Here is an 18472-nt window from a genome sequence, read left to right on the forward strand (position 1 = left end):
CATTCTCACTTCTTCTAAACACTTTGAGCACTTCTGTGGATATAGTGCTACATGTGTATATAAATAATAATTATTATCACCATTTATCATCTTCTCTTCCCTTCTCTTCTGTATCATCTTCTCTCCTCTTCCCTTCTATCTCTTTCTCTCCATGTAGCTTTATATCAAAGAGATTATAGGGTTATAGAGTAAGCAGTCACCATACGCGTGCATACAAACAAAGCGTCCAAAATTGAAGAGGGAGATCCAGGTATTTGATTTCAGTCTATGTTCAAGTCAAATCTGGTCTCATCATATCTGGAGTGATTTTTTTACTCTTCATAACACATTTTATATTTCAGAAACGCTATGTGGTTAATTGTTCAGATATTACTTTCTACGATAATATCACACCATTTAGACTATTTCGTAGAGTCCAGACGTTTTTGTTACTCACAAAAAACAATGGGAACTTGAGTGTAGACTAGAAAGTAGTTTGAGCATTATGACGTTTGTTTCGCGTATATATCCACTTAGAGTGAAGATGCCATAAAATCAAACAACATCAGCGACATAATGACATTTGAGCATTATGATTACTTGAGCATTGTGACGTAACTATAAAACGGCACAAGGCTGACTGCATCGCACATTCAAGTCGAGCGCATTTAAACAGTGTGCTGCCATCTACTGTTCAATAAATGTACAGGATCTGGGCAATGGCAGCGCCTACAACCCAAAATGGCAGCTCCCTTGTGCTGCCGCCTCCACTCTGGACTACGCCCTCTTGTGGTGTAATCTCTTTGCTTCATATTCTCCTGGCGTCTCTCGGTCTCTTGGCAGCAGGCTTCTTGGTGTCCTTGGCATCCTCCTTCTCCTTTGGCTTGGCAGACCGAGCAAAGCTCTGGATGAATGCACACTGGTTAAGGAATCTTAATATCACCAGACATGGATACAACGATTTAACAGAACAGTGACTTTACCATCCTACTTTTTGATAAAGGAGAATGAAAATCTTAAAGTGACTTGTCTAGATCAGAGGCAGTGATAGAATAGTAAGAAAAAAACTCGACCATATTTGGGGATAGAATTTGAGTTAAGTTGGATGCAATAATGAGATATGTATTACGATATCAATGCTAGTGAATAATTTCACACAGTGCGTTTATTAGCCTAAAATTAGTCATTTTGGTCATATGACTGCCTTTTTTTTAAACACTTCATTAATCATTCACTTTGCACTCACACAGTAAGATTAATCTGTCTACATATAAGTGTCATAGACAAAGGAAAGTTTGTTTGACGAGGGTTAACCCTATTCTAACTGGGCTATTTGATACCAAGTTTTTACTGGGGGGGGGGTCAATTTGACCCCCCCCCCTTCAGATCTCGGCCGCCGATTGCGCGATCGCCGCGAAATTTTGCTTGAAGATAGAGCTGGATGTCAACTACAAGATTACACGGTCATACAATAGAAAAATATTGCCTTTCTATTTTTAATAAATTAATTATGCAAATTTGTGCATGAAATCATATTTTCACCTATAACTCCATTAAAAAGACTGGAGGATTGCTAAATTTTTGTGTCAGAATTCCTCAAGACACATCAAACAATTTTCGTGTAAAAAATTAGCACAATCGAAATCAATTTCTTTTGATTTTTATTGTTTTGTTAATTTCTTATGTATTTTATTGTTTTCTCGACCTTTTGTTTTCTATTAATTTTTTGCCAAAATTTGTTGCAGGCACTTTTTCAGGCTTATCTACACTAGAATTGATTAATTTCAATGGTTAAAAGTTGAAATAATCTAATTTATATCAATTTAACCAAAAAACACAATTTGCATTGGATTTGCACACAATATCATGAATTTGAGCTGTTTTTTGGTTGACATGCATATGTAAAACATTACATAACTTCAAAATGGTGTACCCGGACGTCGCAAATTTGGTCTCAAAATATGCGGGAGACTTCAATGAAAAAAGTTGTGAAACGACGCGGCAAAATCTTTGCGCGTTGCGAAATCGTGGCGCGAAACGTCGAAACGTCAAGGGGGGGGTCAATTTGACCCCCCCCCCCCCCCCCCCCGGTTAGAATAGGGTTAAACTAATCTGCAAAGGGAGAGACAAAGATTGGTGGTGTTGAGGAATGAAAGGATACGACCACAATGGGCTTGTCGTGCAGGACAAATCCGTTGGTGTCTCTCAAGGCCTTCTGGGCGGCCAACTCACTGGGGAGACCCACAAAGGCCTGCCCCTTCATGCGCCCCTGCTTCATCAGCTGTATGTTGAACCTGGAAGAACAAGGGGTTCAAGGAAATGGGAGATGGGTCATACTTCTTACATTGCCTCAACACACTCCTATAACAATGTACTCCTGATACCAATAACTGTTGGTGGAGACAGATGCTCACTGAACCTTGTATCCAACAGGAACAGACACATTTATACATACACATATACATACATCAGGGCTCGATACTAACTTTATTTTTCGGTGGCCCGATGGGGCCACCAAAATCATCAATTTCAAATTTTTGGTGGCCCGAGAGAAAAATTTGGTGGCCCGAAAAAAAAAAAACATTGATAAAAGTCCATTTTTTAAAAATAAGTCGCACACTCACTGCATGTATTTATGCATTTCCGGCGCAAAAAGTTACGAATTTATTGACACACTTTTCAAAAAATTTTGGTGGCCCGAGGCGGGCCACCAAATTTGCCCTTTTTTGAAATTTGGTGGCCCGACTTTCATTTTTGGTGGCCCCGGGCCACCGGGCCACCGTTAGTGTCGAGCCCTGCATACATACATACATCCAAACATACATACAGTGTATGACATTCACACATACATTAATCTACATATCCATCCATACATATATATATATATATATACACACATACATATTGTATATTCACACATATAATCATAGGGTATTTGATTCATCTTTCTCCTATTTAAAGACATACTTTATATGCCATGCAAAAAAAAGATCAAAATGGCATTCACAGAGATTAAATAATAACATCTTGTCCTCACCAGAGGTAATGGCTGAAATTTCTTTTTCAAATGACAGGGGATATGTACATACATGAGTTTTAAATGCACGTTTTCTACAAGTACAATAACGTATTTTCCCCTATGTGTGTACTGCCACAAATTTAGTCACGAATATCTCACAAAAAATAAAACTGCAGAATAAATCAAATTTGATGAAAATGAAATTAATAAACTATTGCTACAGCTGATGACCAACACACAGAGGAATGTACATTCAGAAGGTACAGCCTTGAAAACAATCTATCCTTTGTTGGCTATGTGAAAACACAGATCCACACCAACAACAGCACATCGCAAAACCTTATCATACACCAAACACATTGGCAATGCATACTTACATGTCCTTATCCATTGGTGATGACCAGTCAATGTATCTTCCATAAATGAATTTCAAATCCTGAGGGACCACAGAACATGAGACAAAACATACATTCATAAATTCACACAAAAATTGTCATTCAATACCCTTCTCTTCAGCCATACAAACTAGAAATATTTCTTAGCATGCACTATTCCAACAACTGTAAAATTTTCCATATTATTTCCATGAGAAGTAACTAAAGTGAATTTTATGCAGGCATTATATTGAGCTACATATTTCTACCATTCCCCCTTCAATGACAACGAAAACTAGAAATGTCGCTACAGCGACTGGTTATACCCCCACCAAACAACATTTTATAAGCTTTGGTCAAAACAACATTTCATAAGCTTTGGTCAAAAAACTGAGGAAGTAGTTAAAGGACAAGTTCACCTTCATAAACATAAGGATTGAGAGAATGTAGCAATATTAGTAGAACACATCATTGAAAGTTTGAGGAAAATCAGACAATCCGTTCAAAAGTTATGAATTTTTAAAATTTTTGTGCAGCAACCGCTGGATGAGAAGACTACTGCAGTGTATGAATAACTTGCGTACAACAATATAAGGAAAATATAAAGAAAATTTCACAAAATTCCATCTTTTGAAAAAAGTACACATTCCCCAGACTTGTTACCGACAAATGTTATGGGCAATATTATTCCCCCTGCCTTTAGAAAGAGGCAAGTCAAGAGCTCTTTATTATGCGAAAAAAGTGAAAATATGTTGAATTTTCTTTTACATTTTCTTTATACTGTTGTACGCATATGACTCACAAGCTGTAGTAGTCTCCTCATCCAGCGGTTCCAACACAAAAATTTTAAAAATTCATAACTTTTGCATCGATTGTCCAATTTTCCTCAAACTTTCACTGATCTGTTCTACTAATATTGTTGCATTCTCTCAATCCTTATGTTTATGAAGGTGAACTTGTCCTTTAAATCCGCAAGATCTTTCCTTGATCTTCTGCCATTAATATGCCGTTACCATGGCAACGTACTTTCGGGTACTGTCGAAAAATGCGTCTTGCACATCTACAACCAAAGGCACACATCTGTACCAAGTTTCATGGAAATTGGGCAAAAACTGAGGAAGTAGTTTGCAACACAAAATTTTCCATCATTTTGGCTCATAATATGTGAGCTGTTACCATGGCAACATACTTTTTGTCACTGTCAAGAAATGTGTCATGCTGACCTATATCCTAAGACAAACATTCAATATGAATTCCATGAGAATTGGAAGAACACTGATGAAGCAGTTTTGCCATGAAGCATTTTGCCCTATATTTTACCAATAACATGCCGTTACCATGGCAACGCACTTTTTGCCACTGCGGAAATATGTGTCTTGCACATTAACATATTCAGATGAACATCTGTACCTAATTTCATAAAAATTGATCAAAAACTGTGGGAGGAGTTCGCGACACAAGATTTGTACCCATTTTTGCCCATAATATGCCGTTACCATGGCAACGTACTTTTGGGTACTGTCAAAAAATATGTCTTGCACATCTACAACCCAAGGCACACATCTGTGCCAAGTTTTATGGGAATCGGTTGAAAACTGAGGAAGTAGTTCGCGACGCAAGATTTGCAACGGACCGACCACCCGACCGACCGCCCGACCGACCGCCTGACCGCCCGACCGATCGTCCGCTGATTCCTATATACCCCCTTCAAACTTCGTTTGGCGGGGGTATAAAAACACACACACAAACTATCATACAATGGAAATACAAACTGTATATTCCTTACAGTTGCATGTCATGTTTTGTTTGAATTTACTACATCAGTCATCTCAACAAAAAAAAATCTTCCTTCTTAAAGCCACCCAAAAATAAACCCAGAGACAGTGGTCTACAATTGTATATTATGAAGTAATGGTAATATAAGTCAAAGCATATGTAAACAGATAGAAAACAAGAAAAACAGACAAACAAACATGCAAACACAAATCCGAATTTCTTTGGCCCTATAAGTTGAGTTTCAATGAATGCATATTTTTAGCTCGTAAGTCTCAATCCAGCATGAATCCACTGCAACAAAGACAGTATAACTATTAGTTTCTCCTCACTGCTATGCCCTTATATTGTAGTTAAATCATAATTAAATGAAATTAGAACATTGTAAATCACCAACACATATGTACAAGTCCATAACATGCCAGTGAATAGTTACAGTTTATGAAATGATTACCTTTTCTTCCACTTGTTTGGCCAGGTTTTTGATGTAAAGCCTTGTGGTAGGGTCACCAGAGCTGTAGTTCTTGAAGACTGAAATGTGCTTCATTTCTGTGAAAAGCAAGGGGCAGAACTTTAAAATTTGAGCTGTAGCACAGAGAAATACATATACTGTAATACACACACTTCCCTATACACACATAATATACTAACAGCACAGAATGAACAAAGCAATCCATTTTAATGCACATTTACTGTAAACGCAGATTTTTTTTTTTTTTGTGGTACACTAATTTTTGTGTATTTCAAGTGAATTGTAGAACCCACCAAAAGTCACAATTTTCTCTGCACATTTTGAATGCTTTGTCAGTGGTGCCTCCCTCGTACGTGTGTGTGTGTGTGTGTGTATGTGTGTGTGTTTGTGTGTGTGTGTGTGTCTGCATAATGACAGCAAATTCACTCAAGCTAGAAAACTAGCGAGCGCGAAGAAAATCATAAATTAGAAAAAAATAAGTTAAAAAAAATTGCACATTTTTATTTTTGAGCTCGTATCAAGTCGAGCAAAAATGCGCAAAATCTTCCACACTTACACTAATTAGACAATTTCATCATTGACATCAAATGAGCCACCTTTTCATGCATATAATAACAAAGGCCATTAAAGAGGAAAGAAATACAATGTACTGTAAAAAAAATAATAACAAAAGGAGAGAAGATGCACATCTTTGTTATACATCCTGTTGACTAAAAGGAAAGAACAATGAGTGACATTTACCATCCTTGGACAGCTTCTTCTTTTTCAGCTGCTCCCTCGTGATGAATTCTGACGACTCCGGCCCATCATCATCTTCGTCCTCATCCTCGTCCTCCTTCTCGACCGCCTTAGCGTCGACGGGTAGCTTGGTGGGCTGGAACATACCAAAGGCACCGGTCTGCTCCTCTTCCTGGCCGGTCGGTGTTGGCTGGCTGTCTGCACCAACCCAGCATTGCCAGGTCCAGACAGAACAAAATCACCAACAACAAAGTGAAAAAATTGCCAAAAATCATTAAAAAATCATCAAATTTGGAAAAGTGTAGTTTAGGCTTCAATTTCAAGACAAAATGATGTCAATAAATCGCCGTCAAACACTCGCACATGCTTGAATTGCGCGAGTCTCGGTGCAATTTACTGCAGAACAAGTCGTAGACACACACACTAAATTCAAAATGTGTATGATGTGTATGGATAATACTCAGTATGTGAGTGTTTGTGCGTGTGTGTGTGTGGTTGTGTGTGTGTGTTGAGTGAGAAATGATGAACATGATACTGAGTATGTTGACATCTTGTTCATGAACTCATAGACTTTCAACCGATCACGAACTGTGTGTAAATTGTCTGAAATAGGGTCGAGTTTTCCGAGACCGAGTTAGTCTGGAGCCTTCTGGAAGAAAAGTCGGTCTACCGACTTTTATTATTTTTCTCAAAATACTCCAAAACGACTCATCATTCCGGCAAACCGCATCAGCCAGGTAAGTTTCTTTGTAGACTCTTTCGATACATTGCAAGCAAATATGAAATGGTGCCAGACGGGTGCTCAAGCCCTTACCAGAACTTTGTTTTCACTTTAACATTATTTTTCTGTAGTTGCAATCACAGCTACATTCAACAGTAAAGACCTATATAGATTTAGTGAGGCATCAACAAGTGAAGAAAGATTTAAAAAAAACCCACAAACACACACATGCACACACAGACACATACACAAACCATAATAAAGACATGTTATGACATATATGCATCTCCTCGAACTTGTAACTGTATATTTTAGGGACAGTGCATTGGGGTACTGATGCTATTAGCTAATGTGGTACATTTCCATTTTTACACGAATTTCAGCACTGAGATAAGTTTTGACGCCACCCTTCATTCAAAATGTGTTACTGCTTTCTGTTGCAGGATCATTAAGGCATAACTGTACAACATAGTAATGTGTTTTTCATTTGTTAATAAAATGACAGAGTGTGGTGTTATGGGAAAAAATATCATCATGATGCCAAACATTGCAAATTAGTAAATTATTCTTAAAAGTACTTTTTGAGGTGTGTTTTTTTTTTAACAGAAATTTCCAGGTGTCACTTTTTATTGTGATTTTCATCGAAGATAAGAGTCATATTTAAGTACAAAGTGAAATATGATGCAATATTTGGTACCCTGGGGTACCAAATGAAAATTCGCCATTTTGTTGAATTATTTTTTTTTCAGCGCTGTACCCTGGCTTACCAAAAAATGTGTCAAAATATTTTTTAGTATTATTATGCACAAAAATGTTTTCTTATTTGTGATTATGCAACAATTAATGCATGCAACTGATAATTATTTTCTGCTCTGTTATAATCTTAACTGTTTGATATTATTGTACATATCATTGTTAGTACTGATTTTAAACTATGTTGAATTTGAATGAGATTGGAAAGTAAATTTTGTTTATTATCCAAGACAGTGTCAATTTGATTCATTAATGTTCTTGCATTGAGTGAATGAATGATCAAGTGTGTTTTTATTAAGAAAGCATAAAACATCTTACATACAAAAAAGAAACACAATGCTCTTATTGAATTTGAATCGAAGCAATGTTATTGTGGGCTAAATTTCTTCACTTTCAATTATGATCTCACAAATTTGGCATGACACAATTTTCTCAAAAACTTCTTTCACAGTATCGTTTCAGTAACAGGATGAACAAGAACGTATCCTTTAACACAGCTCTTCAATTGAAATAAATATATCAAATTATGAATATCAAATATCAATATCAAATATGATCTCACATAAATCATTTGGCAAGACACAATTTTCTCAAGAGTTTCAGTAACAGCAATGCCAGAACACTGGTCCTTGTATCCGCTGCTAGCACGGCCATCACTGCACGCAGACGCCATGACTATGGCCGTTGCGCTGGCGTAATGCTAGCATTCGTGCTTATAATTACGTAGCGTAGTGTACGTGTAATAATCAATTGCAGACAAAGTTGCCAGTCTACTACCCCGTAAATAAATAATGAATACAAAATGAAATAAGAAAATCATTTAAATGAAATATTTTTAATGATAACATTAGAAATCCATGTAAATATTTTATTGATCTAAGAAATAAATTCCAATTTATTATTTAATTTGAACCTTTTTCTTTCACATTTCATCTCTTACTATCGACCATTCGCGCACGCGTAGATTATAAAGATGGCAGCCCCCATGATCAAATTTTGAAGAAATAGTTGATTTTGGGGTGAATTTTCTGGGCTTTCAGTGATTTTTTTTTTTCTGAAAATAAAAGTTACGGTAGATGATGTTTACGATGTTTACAATACGGTGTGGTGCTAGAAATTACTTCGAAAAACACCTATGGTGCTAGTTCATTGCGACGACTTTGCCATATCCGAATTCGGAATCCGCGTATCTGAATTCGGATACGCATTATAAATAATGGGCATGAAATGGCGCTATACAACGCGGTACCCCGGGTTACAACTGTACCCCGGTGTACGGTGTGCCGAATCATATATGAATTCAAAGAGACACGAGGGTAATTGTTTTAGATAAATCAATCAATATTGAGAAAGTATGGGCCACATGAATGCCATTAGCCATGTCATATAGTGTCCTGTTTGACAGCATCTACAATACTTCCTCTTTGAACACAGCTGTTCACTAAATGTATTTGCTAGTGTGACATCTTGTCCTTTCCCAGATATCATGAGCAAACATTGAAATAAACCCACACATGTGCATATACACACTTACAAACACACAAAAACACACACGCAACCTTTACCTTGCTGTATCTGCCTCTCCACAGCCACAGTGATGCTTTCAGCCAATCGGATTTCAGCCTTCTTCCCCAGGGCCGTCTCTGCCGGGTCAAACACCTCTCCCCTGGGAAGGGCCCCGCCTCCTGGGGCTGCACCACTGACAACCGACTTGGCAGCGGCTTGGGCGATCATGTCTTGGAGGCGTGGCCTCTTGCGCTGCTGACCTACGACCTTTTTCTTCAGAGGTCTCTTCACAGCATGCCCCAATTGCTCTGCTACTTTCCGTGCTCTAGAAGAATGAAGTATTTCAGAAAGCAGAAACGTACAAATAAAGGGTGATTACATTGCCAGAACTACAAAAATGAAGCTAGCAAGGGGCCATGAGAATAAAGAGACTATAGCAGATACAAAATATTGCAACTAAAAGTGTATTGATAATCACCACATTCAGACTGTTCCTTACATTGTCAAGAATGCATAGAAGTATTGATGCTACAAATATCACTTCCATTTCTTCAGTACAACAGCCACATACAGGAAAGGCAATATGACTATTCATTTAAAATGGCAAATGTGAAGAGACTGTAGAACAAAAAGACAATATATTGACTGACTCAAAGGAAGAACACTCTTATAGCTCTTATCCTGGTTACAAAAAAAAGCAGGATGGATGATTCTCAATGTAGCATGTATACAACCTAGTTTTGTGCACTACAATACTAGTATATTTCTATATCATCATGTGATATTGCATGGTTTCATAGATTTTTCTAAGCACATTGAAAAATTAGTGGTGTTCACATCATGTACATCATTCACTGTCATGCCAATGTGTAACTCTCTTCATGTTGTATCTTGCAATTACAGAATCAGCCAGATTGTCTCGATTTTATGCTCAATTCTTTCGTGTGGGTAAATCTTTCCACAGATCCCATTCTACACAAGTCAATGTGGCATTCTGAGAGACAAAACCTCTTGTATCCCAGTTTCTTCTTTTATATATCTCCTAAAACAATGCTGCACACTGGCACTGGTCCGACGGTCCAAGACAGGTAAAAATCACTGTCGGACAAGCAATTTTTTGGGGACTGCTAAGTCTACTGGTCCGAAATAACAGGTAAAATAACAGAAATTACATTGTCGGGGCCAGTTGAAAAAAAGCAGAAGACCAGTAGGAAAAATAGGTTAGTGTGCAGCCCTGTCTAAAAGTACAGTGGACTCCCATTATAACAAAGTCCGCGGGACCGGCAGTTTCCTTTCGTTATATCGAAATTTCGTTGTAACCGAACAAATAAACAATAAAAATACATAGAGTTGATAATGTTCCAGTCTGAATTTTTGCTTCGTTGTAACCGGAATTTCGTTATAACCATGTCCGTTATAACGGGAGTGCACTGTAATGACATCTTAGACATCGCATTCCATGACATACTGTTCTCTTGTCTCCTCATCACTCTCCAGTTCTGATTCCTCGCTAGAGCTGGCTACTTCCATTTCCACGGGGGTGGCATCTTCAGGTTCTGGAGGGGCAATCACCTCATCATCGTCCTGCAAGTTTGTCGAAGATGTGGGAGATAATAACATCTGCTTTTAAGTCTGAATTAGCAGCACAAATGCAATCATGTGACAAAGATATTCTATTTCATATTGCTGCCTGGAAACAGGTGTTGTGAAATATGATGTAAAGAGCTGACGTTCCTCTTCCTGATATTCAGTGCAAAATGAAAACAAAAACAACAACAAAACAAAAACAAAAACAAATTCAGGAGTAACCAAAGGAGAGTAGACAAAAAAAAAAAAAAAAAAATGGGACAAGAGCTCACCAAGGGTGGAGCTGGAGTAAGGGGTCCGAACGGGGCTGGGAGATTCATCTTATTCATGAGGTGGAGTGTCTGCACATAGAACTTGGGAACGGAGGCAAGAGCATTGACGATATTACTCAGGATACTGACGGTCGGAGGCGGGTAGTGGTACTTGAGTCTCGGGTTGATGGGATGAGAGATACTAAAACAAAGAGTAGAAGTATTGAGATACATTAAAAAAAAAGTTGGCCACAATAATTCTTACAAAGATCATGCCTACTGCTATTACGGTCATTATTTTCATGCAAATCACTCTCCTACAAGTGTAACCTGCCTGCTGTCTCATGTGTTTCAGTGTTTGAAAACTGCAAAGTTTCACTTCTCTGTTCTGTTCATCTCCAGTTCAAATATGAGCATGGTAGAACAAAAGAAAAAAATTGCTTCTTAATCTGATATCTTAACTACATGTTCGAATGAATGAACTGATGATTTCATATCACTTTTCTGGTTTAAATTTTTTGAATGTTGCTGTCATAGAAAGGTCTATGAATTTTGCTTGTGAATACCTATAAGGACACATTTTTAAAAGCTTAATTTACTTCATATATTCAACAATTCATTGCTACATGTTCAATGTTGCCATGATCCCCATTCATACTGTTGTTTGTTTGTTTCTGTGGGGCAAATACAGTGCACCCCCGTTATGACGAAATTCAGGTTACAACAAAGTAAAAATTCACGCCGCAACGTTATCCACACTATGTGTCTTTATTGTTTATTTGTTCGGTTATAACGTAATTTCAATGTAATGAAAGAAAACTGCCAGTCCCCAGAACCTCATTATAAGGGTAGTCCACTGTACCCCTTCAATATCTCTTAACTTACTCACCCTAAATCAGGAGAAAGTCCCATCTTCTTGACTGCCCGCTGTCTGTGTAGCTCCTCTGCATTAAAAGACTTGGTTTCCTTTTCTGCTATTTTACCTTTTCTGTCCTCTACTGAACCTTGGAGAGAGCTTGGGATTAAAAACAAATGAAGAAAGTCAATGAATGAAATGGCTTATGCTTGGGCATGTAGTAGTATCAGCTTTAATGAACGAGCATACAATACCCATTTTGGACAGTAACTTTCAACAATTTAGAATTGTAGCTTAGTTGATGGTCCGTACAAGACCTGTAGCTCTCATCAGTAAGAAAACAGCCAAAAGTTACGCGCTGGCTTCTTTTCCATCCAAAAACCCAGGATTATCTGGCACTGTAATGTAGTGCCAAGTCTGCTGCTTGGCTGTAAGAGGTGGGCCTAGGCGTGCTGCTAAGAACAGGAAACTAAAACTCTGGGTTCATGGTCAATGTGACTAAATGGTCTTCATGACGTCTTTTAAGTCTGCTCTCACCGAACCAAGAGGTTGGAACATTGCTGATTCATTTACACACAAACAAAATGAGAAAAGAAAAAGACAACAGTGTGACAATGGCTTTTGTCACGTCACATGAAAAAATCTGACTTTGTTATATGAAGGCAGACAATGCAACTTCCTCCAAGAGAATTGTATCAGTGATAACATTTTTGAAGTCAAGTGCACATGATTTATGCATTGTTTGAGAAATGAAATTTCTACTCTGAATACAGTTGCCAAATTGAAACGAGTTGCCAAACTTACAATGGAATCATAGTCAGACATTATTCATAATTTTTGCAATAGTCATGACGGGCTTCCATGGCTGATCCACAACAATCAACTGTGCTAACATGTACAAATCCAGAACAGTACATTTTCCATACATTAACTTGAAAACTGAGAGTTGAATTTTTTCTTCTTCTTCTGTTTTAGTATGGTATTGTATATCTCAATAATTTCAGTCTTTTCAGTTTGGATTTTTCCTTCTTTTTTTTTTTTTTGCTTCTTTGTTTTGAAAACAGTGCTTCCATTTCTGACAAGCTCCACATCCCAATTATAAAAGACAGTTTTTCTCTTTTTTATTTACTGTCACATTCACTGGAAGTATATGCAATTACAGTGCACTCCCGGTATAACAAACACGGTTATAACGAAATTCCGGTTACAACGAAGTAAAAATCCAGGCTGCAACATTATCCACTATATTATTTTTATTGTTTATTTGTTAGGTTATAACTAAATTTCGATATAACAAAAGAAAATTGCCAGTCCCGAGGACTTTGTTATAACGGGAATCCACTGTACAGACACATAAAAGCAAAGTTGTCTTACCATGATGACCTGCTGCTCAGGTCTGGTGTGGCCAAAGCAACCTGTCTCCTTGTTTTTGCATACTCTACAGTCAGGGATTGCCCAAGTACATCTAGTTGATGGAGGCGGTGCAAGGCCTGCAAAATGAGAGAATATTGAATGTTTACAATATTGCAACACCCCAGCGGATCAGTTGAAAGTTCTGTTGATTGCAAATCAAAATCTACAAACAACTGTGTAATCCTGAGAGGAATAACACCAAGAACTACATTGCATTGACCCATGTATCACAGGGGGAAATACAATGCAGCACTGTCTCCTTAGCCGTCTTCTTCTCCTGCTGACAGAAGGCAGCAGCAGCTAATTTCGAGGCAGTTTTTACTTGCACCCTGTAAATTATTGGTACATGCACCCTACCCTTACAACACACACTGTACCAAGTTCTGCAAGAATCTACAAGGTTGATGGAAGCAGACTACCAACGAGACGAAGAGAAGACAACATCATCTTACACAGATGTACATTTAGCCTACCTAGATACTGTGCGAACAACTTTGTGACAGGATCATGTATGCTTAAAGGGACTGTACAGTACTGGTTGAGGTGAGGGTTCAGGTTTATAACTTTTTTTGGTGAGATAATGAGAAATCTCTTATGAAATATGAAAGAGCATGTAATATCAAGACTTCCACATAATTTATTTGATGAAAATTGGCCATGAAATAGCTGAGATATCCAAAAAAGTGATCCTAATAAAATTGACAGGCCACGACTTTTATTAGGATCTCTTTGTTTTACCTTGTTTTTAGATAGCTCAGTTACTTCAAAACCGATTTTCATCATATAAACTTTTAATTCCCCTTAGAATTGTATGCTCTCTAACATTTCATAGAGTGGTTTCTAAATATCTCGCAAAACGTTACAAGGTGAATCCTCACCTCAACCAGTACTGTACAGCCCCTTTAATGTACACTGTTCCACCTTTATCAATACATTGCTGTCTGTGCGGTTGTCACTCAAAACTTGAAGAAAAAAAACAAACAGCCTTATGCACACTTTACCCACAGATATTTTTTAAAACAAAATATAAAGAGTTTTAGAAAATTTCTGACACCTGTCATCTTTGAGTTCGAGAAGTATGATTATTTACTGTGGTCTGTCACTGGAATGCTCTCCCTGCTGAAGTTGTGTCAGCCTAATCCACCAATTCAGTTCTCCAAATACCTCCTCTTGTCTGTTACCTCTGCTAAATACATCAAAATGTTTGTCTTTTTTTTGCACCATATTTTTGTTTTGTTTTTGTTCAGTTTTTTTTTCTGTATTCTATTTTATTTATTTATCTTCTTTTTTTTCTTTTCTTTTTTTTTTTTTTTTTTGGGGGGGGGGGGCGGTGTTAACACTGCATTCTTTGTTCAAAATGTTTCAAAAACCGTGCACCACTGCACTGGCACCTCACGTCACTGAACTCAGCAGTACCACGAAAAAAAAAATACAGATTTAAAAAATCTCAACAAAAATATGGTGCAAATAAAAAAAAAGACAAACAAGCACAATGTAAGATAATTAAATCAATGATGGGTCTCAAGTCACCTGTGTTGCAGCGTCATGATCTGTGAATGTGGCAAAGGCTGTGTGTTTCTGAAAAAAAAAGGTGAAAATAGTCCACGTTTATTTAAAGATACATTATCCAAACATTTTGAGTAATGTCCCTCCTACCGTGACCTATGAACCAAAGTTGAGTGTAACTATACACAGCCCAGTCGCTGTACATGGTACGTCGCGACTGCATAGCGTAACAGTGTCTGGTCGGGCTAAGTTGAGTGTTGCTCTACCAGGGCTGATCAACGTACACCATCAAGATCAAGATCAAGTAAAATATTCAATTAAATTTAATCTTAGGCCTAAGCTAGTCTAGAATTAAAGAAACGTCGGGTAAGTAACTAAAACTGTTAGGGCCTAACACTAACAGTAACAAGTTAGGCCCTAGATTCTAATTTCTAAGCCCGGGTTACATGAAGATAAAAATAATTTAGGGCCTGAGAAAAGAGAATTGGACTTGTTGTACTATTAGTTGTAGACAGAAAGATCCGTCTGTTCGGAGGAGTCTTTTATTCATTTATTTATTTATTTTTTTTTTGACGTTATCGCTCACCTCCGTAGAAGGAGGGATCCGTGAAGCCAGACGTCTCCGCGGAACATTTCCCCGACGACCAGACACTAGACAGGACAGACCGATTGCCTTCGGTCAACATATTATTAGTTGTAGCTCTGTCCTATCACTTGTGAGTCTGCAACTATAAATTCAAGTTTTCTAGTCGAGTTGAGGTAGCACCGAAAATTTACAAATGTAAACAAATTAAATACCATCAATTTATAATTTTGATAGAGTTCTACAGCCTACCATTACAGTCTTTACAGACGTCAATGCACACCACACCACAGGCCACAGCTCCTTGAACAAAATGTGTGCAAGGAAACATAAAAATAAACATGTGGGACTACAACAACGAAGACCGACCGCACGAAAAGCTTACCATTCGTCCTCGATCTGCCATGCATTTCACACTCACTGCACCAAAGTGCTTCAACAATTCCTCTTTATCCGACGCATTTAATGACATTGGTAAATGTCTAACTATGAGAACATTGCTTTGAAAGTTGCGATCGGAGGCCATATTTGAACGAGGATCTACTACTAATACTAGCTTGTCTCCGAGTTTGCACAGCCCGCGACCAGATGATGGTATCCTCAAAACGAGCAACATCAAACAAGAACATAAAGAAAGAAAGAATGAAAGAAAGAAAAAAAAGAAAAAAAAAAAGAAAAAAAAAAGGAAAGAAATGCCGAAAAAGAAAGAAAGAAAGAAAGAAAGAAAACAACAGACAAACAAGGAGAAGGAGAAGAAGAAGAAGAAGAAGAAGAAGAAGAAGAAGAAGAAGAAGACAGGTTCCGCAGGGGGATATGAAGAATCAATAAAGGCACGTCGAATGTGTGAAAAACCTTGATCGACACTGATCCTTGATCCGAACGACCTTTTAGAGATGGTAATAATGTGGCATGCCTGAGAAAAGAGTCTGTAAATATTGCAATGTTAATTGTACTGTAAACCTAGAATCCGCCATGATTTTACTTTCATTCGTGCAAAACTGGGTTTTAGATGGAAATTAACTTTGTGAAGTCGGGTAAAAATTTGGTCAAAATTTCTACTTTTAAACTTAAAAAAAACTTTGAAAAGAAGAAATACTCCTCATTTCTGTAAAGTGACATTAAAGTGATTATCGGTACAAAACATACTGTTGTTTGATCAAGATACTAGTGCAATCCGACATATTTGCCTCTGGTAGTTGTCTTCAAGAGCTTTATTCTATTAAGAGTGCTTGGTATGGTCGGGTAAGAGTTTACTCAGCATATCTAATTTTCACTTTTGTACATAATTTATCTGAGAGAAAAATATTGAATTTGTGAATGATATACATGTAAGTTTCATTATGGAGCGATTAAAGCGAAACAAGGGAATTTGAAATTGAAGATTCTCCGGGCTTTTCGCATTTCCATACGTTGTTACATTCTGGCATCCGCACAGTTTTGGAAAGCTCCCAACTAGAGATTTAGGGAGACGAAAACATTAGATAAAAGCTTTCAAAATTCAGAACTGCTAAATGGATTGCGTTTGTCATTTCCATCAACAAACAGTACTTGTCCTTCATAATCATACGGACGGTAAATAGTTAGGCCCGAGATTGCTGACGAATATTATCCAAGCTCGTATGAAAGTAGTGACACTTATCTCGTTGCGTGTCCGGCCGTCTCTTTCCCATTTTTTCAGCGCCGTTGTATTCGAAAAGTCCCTTCCGTCGCACCTCTCTATGAATTCCCAGATGTTGTGGCTGGTAGGTATCATGTCGTATGCTATCCTACATGCTATAGGCCTATAGCTGTCAAACCTATCTTCCACAAAAATGATGCTCTGAACGTGTTACAGTTTCATTCTCTCCATGTCACCTTTTTTGGTCATCGCGTATAATGGCATTCGAACAGTCTATAGCAGCGGTGTGACAATACCAAAGCGATTATCTCTTGGAACAATGCACATCGACATCACGACCATTTTCTACCTCACTCGTCAATCTACCGGGTATCATGATTCTCATACGCAGGGCAGTGGGCGGCTCTTTATATCAGACGCACAACTTTCGACCAATCAAGCACGACCAATCATGGTGTTATGACGTAACAAAATGTTACGCGTTGCCAGCCGCGCCATGTCTGTTGTCCGTCTCAACTAGAAAGTCAAACACGTAGCAATAGCACTGAGAACACAGCTGTTATTCATGATCTTATGAATGTAGAGCCTACTCCGTCTAGCAAAGTTGTTGATACCAAGGGAAATAGAGTTAAAATGGGGAATTCTCTCACAAAACTTGAGCGACGATATACTATGTCAAAGTTATGTTGTCGACGACAAAGTAAGTATAATCTGCTTCAATATTTCCAATGCAATATCAGGGGATCTTCACACTTGGTAGTTTGGTACAGATGTTTGTGTATAGCCAGGCATATACTGTACTGTACATCAGAAATCCTCGTTCACTGATGTGAACATCACATTTTGGCTAATACACTTGTATAACGCTTTCCTATTTTCGTAGTAGGCCTATGCATGCCACGTTTAACTTTCTGACGACATGTAGGGCCTATGTTTGCACTGTAGGCCTTATATAGGTTTTCCCGGCCAACTTCGGTTTTCCCGGCCAACTTCGTATACTTTATTTCAAGCCAAATCACGAAACATTTCATTCACTTTATGGGGAGAATTCGGATGATCAACGACAGTAAAGTGAATCTCTAGAACATGAACTCTTGTTAACAGCTTCGAAAAAAAAAATCATCAGGCTGGGCGCAGAGACCAAGACTTTCTAAAGAAGATATCCTATCTTGATGACAAACAACGCTAATATCGTCAACATTTCCTCATTTGGGGAGTTGGTAGTGATTTTGCGACCAACAACAGCAACAAAATGATTTATTTCCTTTTCTCGATTAAGAAGAAACTCGCACTTTTTTTAGGGATCTACTGAATCTATGCACT

The 18472-nt window shown here is 37.9% G+C and overlaps 1 protein-coding gene across 1 annotated transcript; it reads right to left on the reverse strand.

The window, feature by feature from the left end:
• Positions 1-745: 745 nt before the first annotated feature.
• On the reverse strand, positions 746-16085 carry LOC139708670 (RNA-binding region-containing protein 3-like). Its single transcript, XM_071620604.1, has 12 exons — positions 15917-16085; positions 14973-15020; positions 13404-13519; positions 12063-12188; positions 11195-11375; positions 10804-10919; positions 9380-9660; positions 6359-6553; positions 5600-5694; positions 3376-3434; positions 2141-2273; positions 746-883 (listed from the first exon to the last, which is right to left on the reverse strand). Exons 1-12 carry the CDS (start codon positions 16055-16057, stop codon positions 788-790), a joined length of 1587 nt encoding a protein of 528 aa, XP_071476705.1. The 5' UTR covers positions 16058-16085; the 3' UTR covers positions 746-787.
• Between the last annotated feature and the right edge of the window lie 2387 nt (positions 16086-18472).

This window comes from Diadema antillarum, unplaced genomic scaffold (assembly GCF_040938485.1).
Source record: "Diadema antillarum isolate AM-2024a unplaced genomic scaffold, OU_Dant_1.0 seq00001366_RagTag, whole genome shotgun sequence".
NCBI classification, from domain to species: Eukaryota; Metazoa; Echinodermata; class Echinoidea; order Diadematoida; family Diadematidae; genus Diadema; species Diadema antillarum.